This window comes from Sorex araneus, chromosome 3 (genome assembly GCF_027595985.1).
Source record: "Sorex araneus isolate mSorAra2 chromosome 3, mSorAra2.pri, whole genome shotgun sequence".
Classification (NCBI taxonomy): domain Eukaryota; kingdom Metazoa; phylum Chordata; class Mammalia; order Eulipotyphla; family Soricidae; genus Sorex; species Sorex araneus.
The window spans coordinates 225,975,167-225,984,715 of record NC_073304.1 but is presented as its reverse complement, the minus strand read 5'-3'; the positions used below and the strand labels follow the sequence as shown (position 1 = coordinate 225,984,715).

General features: G+C 64.1%; 1 protein-coding gene across 1 annotated transcript; it reads left to right on the top strand.

Moving 5' to 3' along the window:
- Positions 1 to 2,889: 2,889 nt before the first annotated feature.
- Positions 2,890 to 5,523, top strand: CD79B (CD79b molecule). The gene is made up of 6 exons (XM_055133318.1): positions 2,890 to 3,022; positions 3,619 to 3,669; positions 4,322 to 4,663; positions 4,767 to 4,885; positions 5,069 to 5,110; positions 5,225 to 5,523. The coding sequence occupies exons 1-6, from the start codon at positions 2,956 to 2,958 to the stop codon at positions 5,321 to 5,323; spliced, it is 720 nt and encodes a 239-aa protein (XP_054989293.1). The 5' UTR covers positions 2,890 to 2,955; the 3' UTR covers positions 5,324 to 5,523.
- The last annotated feature ends 4,026 nt before the right edge of the window (positions 5,524 to 9,549 follow it).

Below are 9,549 nucleotides of genomic sequence, written 5' to 3'. Positions count from 1 at the left end.
ATGTATGAGTGTGTGTGCCTGTGTGTGTCTGTGTGAGTGTGTTTGTGTCTATTGTGTGTATGAGTGTCTGTGTATGCCTCTGTGTGTCTTGTGTGCCTGTGTGTGCATGTGTGTGCGCCTATGTTTGTGTGTCTGTGTGTGCCTGTGTGTGCATGTGTATACGCCCATGTATGTGCCTGTGTCTGTGTGTGTGTGCCTGTGTGTGCATGTGTGTGCCTGTGCCTGTGTGTGCGTGTGAGTGCAAGTGTGACATGTGTGACCGGAGTCGCACTTGATTCCCTGGTGGCTTTAGTTCCTCTTCTGTGTCTTCTTGTTTCTTGTGAACTGTTTGATTAAAACTCAGGAAGCAGTAAAACCTCCAAAACAACACGTGTGTGTCCACGTGTGTCCTCTCTCCCGCCTCCTGCTGCCGGCCTGGCTGCCCCTTTCTCCCGCTCCCGGGGACCCCCCTCCTCTCCTGAACGTGTCCCCATGGCCCTGCCCCAGCCGCCACTGCGGCTGGGCCCTTCTGTGGAGGGAGACCCCCCCGCTGCTTGCACCCTGCGTTTCCACCAGCCGCCTCGCTCCGCAGCGCCTGCCCTCTGCCCTCCGCCTGCCCGGTCCCTGGACCCCTCACTCGTCGGCCTGGACAGTCCCCTGGACATGGGTGGGCTGCAGCACCCCTTTGTACAGTTGTTATAATAAACCCCGGTGCTCTGACGCCTTCTCCCTTCTACCTCTCTGTGTGTAGGCACCAGGCGGGTGGGTGGGGGTCGGAGCCACGTGGAGAAGCGGGGAGCCGGGGGGCGTGGGGGGGGCAGGAGAAGCAGGGGCCCCTGATGCCAAGGGCCCAGCCGCCCGCTTTGCCCCTCCCGGAGCAGGCGACGGCCCAGCTCTGAGCCCAGAGCAAGGCTGCCCCTCCCCCATCTGCACTGGCCTCTCTCCCAGCCCCTCCTCCAGGCACCCCCTTCACTTCTCTGTCCCCCCACCAGGCCCCCACGGTGGCTCCACATGTGTCCCGCAGCCAGGGCAGGTGCTGAGACATCTGAATCTGGCCCGCGGACCCCGGGTGCGAGTCTGTCTGAGGAAGAGACATCTCCCCCCAAAGCTGGGCGAGTCCTTCTCAGGGTCCTGCACCCCTTCTCCTTGGGTCCTGGGCTTCCACAGTGCCCGAGAGGGCCTGAGGAGGGTCATCAATAGGCCTCGTTCCACAGACACCCCGCCCTGTGTCCCTCAACCTGTCCCAGCTCGGGGTGGCGGGGCCGCCCCCCAGGGTGCACGCCGAATTGGGGTGCCAGTCTCCAGCCAGCCCGTTCCCACACAGCCAGCACAGCCAAGCGGGCGCGTGGCACTGCCTTGCCCGCTGCCCTCACCCCGGCCTCCTGCGCCCCCTCCTGCCCCTGGCCCTTGTGCCCAGCGTCTGGACGCTGCCTTCCTGGAAAGGCCGGTGGGGTGGGCAGAGGTGGGTGCAGGCTTACGAGGCACCCGTTCCGGGAAAGAAAGGGCACGGGCGCCACGGGATGAGCTCAGCGCTCTTGTCCCCGCCGAGGGAACAGGGCGGCCCCGCGTGACGCACCACCCCGCCGGGGTCAGGGCCCTCACCGCCTCCGCGGCATGAATGGGGATGAAGCCCGAGGCCTCGCCACCGGCGTCCCTGCCCGTGCAGACACAGCCACCACCCCCCACCCTGTAACTCCCCAGTTTCGGGGGGTGGGGGCACCAAGGAAGCAGACATGCACCCACAGACCCATGAGTGCCCCCTAGTGCTGCCCAGCACTGTCCTTCAGCGCTGGGGGCTCCCCGGCCCCGAGGCCAGCCCAGGCCTCCAGCGCCTGGGGGGGGTCGCTAAAGGAAGAGACCCCCAGGGTTACCCCATTCCTGGGGTAAAGCCAGCCCCCTCCCTCCAGCACCAGCGGCCCCGGGGCCCCCTTCGCTGACCTCAGGAGATGTTTATATTCCCGGGTTGTTTGTCCTGAGAACAGAACATCTGCCACCTTTCAGGGAAATGTTTTTTCATCGGAGTCCGGCGCGCTCCCGGGTCTCCCTGACATGTTTTTTCATCGGAACATCTGGAAACAACAAGAACATCTGGGTCTGCCCGGGACGAGCTGTTCCCTGGACGGAACCTCACCGCCCATCCTCACCCTTCTCGGCTCTGCTCAGGCTGGTGCAGCCCCCGGGTGACCCCCACCCCAATCCCGTGGGCCAGGGCCAGTGGCGGACCACCCTGCCCCGAACCCCACCAACAGCCAGGCTGCTGGGAAACTGCAGGGTGGCAGGGGCAAGGAGGTGGGGACAGAGAAGGCAGCTCACATCCTCTTCCTCTGGGGACAGACGGAGAGAGAGATCGAGGGGACAGAGAGAGCGAGGGGGCCAGACCCCCCCGAGCTAGCAGGGGCCCCCGCAGAGGGCCGGGCCTCAGCCTGGAGCCCAGACAAGCTCCTGGCAGTCAGGATAAAGCCCAAGAGCCTCCCCGAGACCCCCGCAGCCTCCGCTCCTCGGACCCCTGAGAATGTCCCGACTCCCGACTATGGGGGCTTTTCTCCGCCTCCGTCCACCCCCTCGGCAGCTCTTGGCAGACTATCCCAACAAGGGAGCATGTGGCAGCCACCGTGGGCCCCTCAGCCTGTCCCGGCCCCAGAGCCACGGTGCTCTCTTCCCGCTCTGTCCCCGCAGAGTGGCGTCCTGTGGTCCGGCCTGGCCTCGAGGTTGCGGGGGGCCTGCCTGCACAGGGGGAGGGAGGGGGGCCACACTCCAACATGGGCTAAGGGCTTGGGGCTGCAGGTGGGGAGGCTGGAGGGCCCTGCGTGAGCCCAGCTGAGGAGGGCGGCCCTCCCCCGCCTCCCCTGGGCCTCCATTTGCATGGCAGGAAGAGGCCGGGAGGGGCGGGCTGCAGCGGCAGTGGAGCACTCACCCGCTCTAGCCCCTGGAGCTTGCATCTCCTCGGGCTTGGGGGCAGTGAAGGAGCAGGGGAGCATGGCCCAGCCCGAGCCGACGTCGGCGCCCAGCCGCTGGGCACTGCTGCTGCTGCTGCTGCTGTCAGGTAGGACCCCGCAGTGGCCGGGCCTGCATCCCGCCCTGTTCTCGAGGCTTCGGGCCCAGGCCCAGGCCTCCAGCCTGCTCCTCCTGCTCCTCCTCCTCTCGCTGCCTCCTCCTGGCTGCCCCGGGTGGGGGGAAAGGGCCTGGGTCTGGGGGGCCACTCCCCAAGGGATAAGCTGCAGGGCCTTTAGCGGCCCCCCGCCCCTCTCCTGCCCGATGGGCATCAGGCTAAGCCAGGTGTGGGGTGTGAGAGAAGAGAGAAGACCCGTGCGCGCCCCCCCCTCCAACCCCGGCCCCTGTGGGCACTGCATGAAGCAGGGGGACATTGCGGAGACCGCCCCCGCCAGAACTGCATGCTCCAGAAATGGTCCCCAGACCCAAGAGATGGGGGGTCCCTGCCCAGCTCTCTCTGCTGTGACCTTCCCGTCTCACCCCGGTGACCCTCTGATGAGTCGAGGGCCAAGGCAGGGCTGGAGGGGACTGTCCGGGGGTCCCGGATATGGGGCAGGGAGGCCGAGTGGTCCAGAGGAGGAAGGTACGGGTGTACAGGGGTGGGTCAGCCAGCCCTGACCCGCCCCGCCTATTTCCTCCCCCCTGCAGGTGAGCCGGTGCCTGCGAAGCAAATAGAAGACTTGTACGGGAACCCCAAAGGTGGGCAGTTTCTGGGGTCAAGGGTGGTGATGTCCAAGCCGGGGGCGGGTCACCCCACCCATCTCCAGGTCTCCGCACTCACCAGCTGCCTTCGCTTTAGACCTCATGCCCCGTCCACCACCGCCGAGGGGCTGGACCCACCTCTGCCCAGCTGTGGGGGTTGGGCCCGGAAGTTTGGGGACTCAGATGCATCGGGGCCCTTCTCTGGGAACCCCACGGGTGGGCGGGAGGGTGCCAGGCTGAGAAAGGGGGTCCAGAGAAGAGGGGGCAGCGGAGCAGCAGGGAGAGGGAGAATATTGGGTGGTGGGGAACAGGGGAGGGGAAGAGCCGCAGTGGCCAGTGAAGGGTCTGGTCTTAGTTTCTGGGGGAGCCCGAGAGGGCACAGGGCAGGGCAGGGCGAGGAAGGAGCCTCAGCACGGGCCAAGGCAGCTGAACAGGCAGGGGGAGACTCCAGAACCTTCTCAGGGAAAAGCAACTCGAGTGGAGGCGTCTGGCCTGTGGTCTGGCCTGTGGCCTCTCACAAGGCTCGGCTCCCCACACCTCTGCCTGGCGACCGTCCCAGGAGTGAGGCCAGTGCTGGGGGCTGAGACCGGAGCGGGGGTGCAGGCTGGCAGTGGGTGCGTCCTTCCAATCCTGGCCTTGGTGCCCGCAGGAAGCCCTTGTTCCCGGATATGGCAGCAGCCACGCTTTGTGGCCAAGAAACGCAGCTCCAAGGTGGAGATCAAATGCTACGTGAATGTGAGAGATGAGTCGGAAACTGTGACGTGGTTCTGGAAGCCGGAGGGGGGCCAGGAGCTCAAGCCGGTGCCGGTGGGGGACCACTTCATCAAGAGCGATAAAAAGAGCCAGAACGGCTCCGTCTATATCCTCACCATCGAGAACATCCGCTACCAGGACAACGGCGTCTACTACTGCCAGCAGACGTGCCTGGACAACAGGATGCACGAAGTCACCGAGTTGCACTGGGGCTGCGGCACGGAGCTGCTCGTCATGGGTGCGGAGAACCCCTCCAGCCAGGGAGGGTCGGGGGGGTGGGGGTCGCAAGTCCCTGCCTCGTTCCCCTTCCAGCCCGCTCACTGCCCCGCCCCCCACCCCAGGGTTCAGCACCGTGGCCCAGATGAGGCGGAGGAACATGCTGAAAGACGGGATCATCATGATTCAGACGCTGCTCATCATCGTCCTGATTGTCGTGCCCATCTTCCTGCTGCTGGACAAGGTGAGGGGGCCAGGGGCTCCTCTCCCCAGCCCTGGGGCCGGCCTCCATGGCTCAGTCATCCAATCACTCCTTTCGCTCCGCTGTTCCAGCCCTGCCCGTCTGACCCCTGACCCCTGACCCCTGACCCCCACCCCAGGGCAGTGTGCCCAGCTAACCCTCCGTCTCCCGCCTTTGCCCCGCCAGGATGACGGCAAGTCTGGCATGGAAGAAGACCACACCTATGAGGTGAGGACCAGGGCCCGCGCTCCGCACCCCCCCCTCACCCGGCTCTGAGGACCCCACCCTGAGTCCTGGGGTGGCTGGGGCGTGGCCAATCTGAACTCCCTCCCCTGTCTCCAGGGCCTGAATATTGACCAGGCGACTACCTACGAGGACATCGTGACCCTGCGGACGGGAGAGGTGAAGTGGTCCGTGGGTGAGCACCCCGGCCAGGAGTGAAGCGCAGCCCCCCAAGCTGGGCCCCCCGTTGGGCCCCCGCTGACCACGGCAGAGCCACCTGACGCCCGGGCCGCCCACCCGCTGCCCCCCGCCGCCCCGATTCAGCCCCCCCCCCCGCCAGCTGTGCCAGTCTGGACCCGCCCACCCAGGGCCTGTCTGGACTCTCAGCCAAGGGCCGAAGGCGAAGGCAGCAGCAAGCGTGGCCGAACTCTCTGGGGACAGACTGGACGCAGCCTTGTGGGGTGCAGCGTTGGGGTGGGGAGGGCAGAGACTTGTGTGGGACCAGCCAGGGACGTGGCACACGGGCCTGGCCACGTGGCGCTTCTCCCCTTCTCTCTCCCACGGAATAAACGGTGTGTCTTGGGAAATCACACACAGGCCCGTGCCATCAGGTGAGGAGAGGGCCTGTCTGGGCAGACACACGTGCGCACCTGTGGGCTCACGGGCAGGGCTAGGCGCGGCAGCCTGGGCCACTCCAGGCCCCTCTGGCCTTAGCCGGGCCAGAGCCAAGGAGGAAAGTCTGCCCTTGTGAGCAGACGGGCGCTCACCTCCGCCAACCAGCCGCACCCGAGTACTGCTCTATGGTGGGCAGTGGTCTCAGCCCAAAAGAGCCTGTGCTCCCCCACCCATTCCAATCCTGCCATCCTCCAAGTCCTCCATCTCCAGGAAGGCCTCCCAGAGTGCCCAGGTCCTGTCTGTCTGGTTTTTTTTTTTTCTGCTTTTTGGGTTACACCCAGCGATGCTCAGGGGTTCCTCCCGGCCCTGCACTCAGGAATTACTCCTGGCGGTGCTTGGGGGACCATATGGGATGCCGGGGATCGAACCCGGGTCGGCCGCGTGCAAGGCAAACGCCCTACCCGCTGTGCTATCGCTCCAGCCCCCGAGGTCCTGTCTGTCTGAACCGTCTCTGTTCCTCCTGACTCATGCTTTTCTGGGCTGACTTGTCCATCAGTTAAACTCAAAGCTCCCTGAAGGCAGGGCTTCCTTCGCTTCTATCGCGCACGCATGTGCACACACACACACACACACACACACACACACACACACACACACACACACTCACACTCTTCCTGCCCCACATGCAGCCTGGAAGCAGATTACTTCTGGGGCTTGTTTTTCCTTTGACCCAGGGCCACGGAAGCAGGATTGCAAAGACGAAGGCTGGGAGCAGCAGGCTGAGCACATGCCCGCGGCTCAGGGCTGATCCCCAGGGCTGCATGGCCCCCCGAGGACAGCGGGGGTAGCCCCAAATCTAAACCAAAAAAAAGAGAAGACTCCAAAGAGGGGGACTGGGCTGAGGTCAGGGGTCCTTAGCCTCAACCTAGAAGCCCCCAACAGTCACAGGGTCCCTGTGGGGTCCTGCGAATGAGGGCAAGCTGGCCTCTGGGGGGCTTCTGGAAGCCACTCCCAGCAGGGGCAATTAACATCCACACTCAAACCAGGTTCTGCTGGCTTCCTGTGCACACACGGGAACCCCCAAACACCACGTGGCTGAGGACGGGTGGTCTGGCCCTGCCCGCAGGGGGCGGCCCACCCGCCTCGGCAGCACTCAGGGTGCGACCCCCCGGAAAGGTGGGGGTTCGGGCTGGGATTTCAGTCTCCTCCAGGAAGAAACGCCCCTTCCCTGTCAGCTGCCCGAGCACCCCCCCCCCCGCCCCAGCCTGTTTTGACCTCCCCTGAGCAGCCCTGTGCCTGCTGCTTTGCATAGCGGCACTAATTCTGTCCTTCTGCTCCACCAGGGACCCTGAGCCGGGCAGGGGGCGGGGGAGGGAAGTCTTCACTTCTCCTCCCAGAGGGTCTCCCCACCACGGCTGGGCTTACCCCCAAAACGCTGAACACCTCCAGAGAGCAGGTTTTCCTCAGACGCGTCCCGCCGCCACTGACTTCCTGCTGAGAAGCCCACCCGGCCCGTCTCTCTGTTGGAGGGGCGGCACTAATAAGGGCGTTGTTGTGTCAGTCTTCTGGGTGACCAGAACTAACTTGGGCTAGGGAACAACAGTGGGGCTGGAGTCAGCCTCATCCTGGTGGTCTTCTCTGCAAGATGGGACTCATCACAGGTGGGGGGCGGATGCTGATGAGACCCTCTGGGTCTCTGGATTTGCCTCTGCACCACCCCCCACACCGGCAGGATACAGCCTCGGAACTGTGTGTTGTGACCCCAAACACAGTCCAGTACGAGCCGTGTCCCCACAGTGTCTTTAAGCCCTGAAGCGCTGGCCCGCCGGTCGCCTGAGCTCCTTTACGAGCAGGGAGAGGAACCCACGGCTGGCAGCTGTGCCCAGGCCCACACCCAGCATCCTTCCGCAGCACCACAGCTGTCCCCTTAGACACTGTGGAGCAGCGGGACCAAACAGGCTGGAGGTAGGGGGGTGTCCTACCTCCCCCACCACCGTTGTTCCCAGTCCCGCAATCCTGCCTTGGAGGCCCCCTCAAGTCAAGAACACCGGTGGGCCCGCCCTCCCCCAGGCAGCAACTCGGAGGCCCCTGGGTGGGCACATGCCCCACTGCCCACTGGGGGAGTCCAGCAGGTCCCTGGGGCCCAGGCTGCTTCCTCCTCCATCCAAGCTTCATTTCCGGCCCCCCTGCCGCAGGTGTTGCTCAGCCGGGCGGCTCTCCCCGAGGGTGGGGGTGTTCTGCCGGCAGAATGGGAGGAAAGAGAAAAACAAACCGAAAAGCTGTGCCTGATGATGGTATAGGGGGACGATCCCTAGCCTAGAACAAGCCTGACCTGAGTTCCATCCCCTGCATCCCATATGGTCCCCGGAGGCTGCCAGGATTCCTGAGAACAGGGCCAGGAGGAAGCACCACTGGGTGTGGATCCCCCAAAATAACTGTGTGAGTTCGGGGATCTCCTTTCGCAGGTGTCTGGGGTGTGGGAGGTGGGGTTTGGCACTCAGGCTCACTCTTGCCCGAAGGCTGGCTCTCCATTCATTGGCAAACACCAACGACCCACCACCTGTCCCCTCAGCTGCCCTCCCCGACCCCAAAGCCTGTCCTGGGAGTTTCAGAGCTCCCCAGAGAGCAAACAGGAACTAGTGGCGTTCGGAATTCAGAGCCGAGTTTGTTAAAATACAGAAATGCAATTCAATAATTAATAATACTAATAATAAAAATAATAATAATAAAAGATGTCTTTTTTTCCTTGGGCCTGCCATCCTCTCTCGCCCCCTGGGAGGTCCACCAGGGCCTGGGCGCTCTCCATGTCCGAGAGTCAGCGCGCGTTGGCATGCTCTGGGCATCCGTGTCTGCCAGTCACCTTCCCTCCCTCTCTCGTTAACACTATTCGTGTGTTCACTGACGAGCTTGGAACATTCCTCTGCGCGTTATTGTCTGGCACATGATCTATTACTTTATTGAGATTTATAGGGGTGACAGCCAGCAGTGCCAGGGGCCGGGGGCTGCAGGGGTGGTCAGTGGTGGTCTTCCCCATGAGGGGGCTTGGACCATTGCAGCCGCCTCCCAGGCCCTGTATGTTGTCTGACTTTTTATTTGGGTGTGGGGGCGCTGCCCCGGCAGCATGCAGACCTTTCCCGGGGGTACCTGATGTGCTCCCGCTGCCGAAGCTCACCCCCTGATCCCCAGCTTGTGGGCTTTGGGGGGGGAAGTCCACACCCAGCAATGCTCAGGGGTGACCGGGATGGAGCCGGGGGGAGCTGCGCGTAGAGCAAGCCCTGTGCCACCCTGTCCCTCCGAGCCCGGGAGTGTTATTTTCTCTCTGTTCCTGCATCCGCCCTCTCCAGCCAGCGCATCCTCCCACCCCCTAGGCCCTCTGGGCAGAGGCTCCGAGAGTTCTTGGGCCCGGGACAGGGCCTGCCGCGAGTTCCCCATCCCTGCCAGCCTCTCCCCCGGGTTCCAGCCCCGTCCTCCCCGGCACCTTTCGTAAGGCAGAGCTGTTGGCTCAGTTTATTTCACCATGGGTCTTGGCCCTCGGCTCCTGCCTGCGTTCCCGCTGAAGGGCCCCAGCTTTGTGGGCTCGTCCAGATCAGCCTGCCAGGCCCAGGTGGGCACGGTCGGGCCGCCGGGCCAGGGCCAGAGTGGACTCCCTTCTAGCATGCAAAAGGGAGTGTGAGAAGGAGGCAGGGAGGGGACTCACAGGGGCGCGGTGAGCCCTGTCCCCAGCCAAAGCAGCCCCCGTGCTCCCCTGCACCCAGGGGCCTGCCGTGCACCTATCTGTCAGCTCTGCACCATGGGGGTGGGCTCTGGAAAAAAATATATTGTTTTTTTTT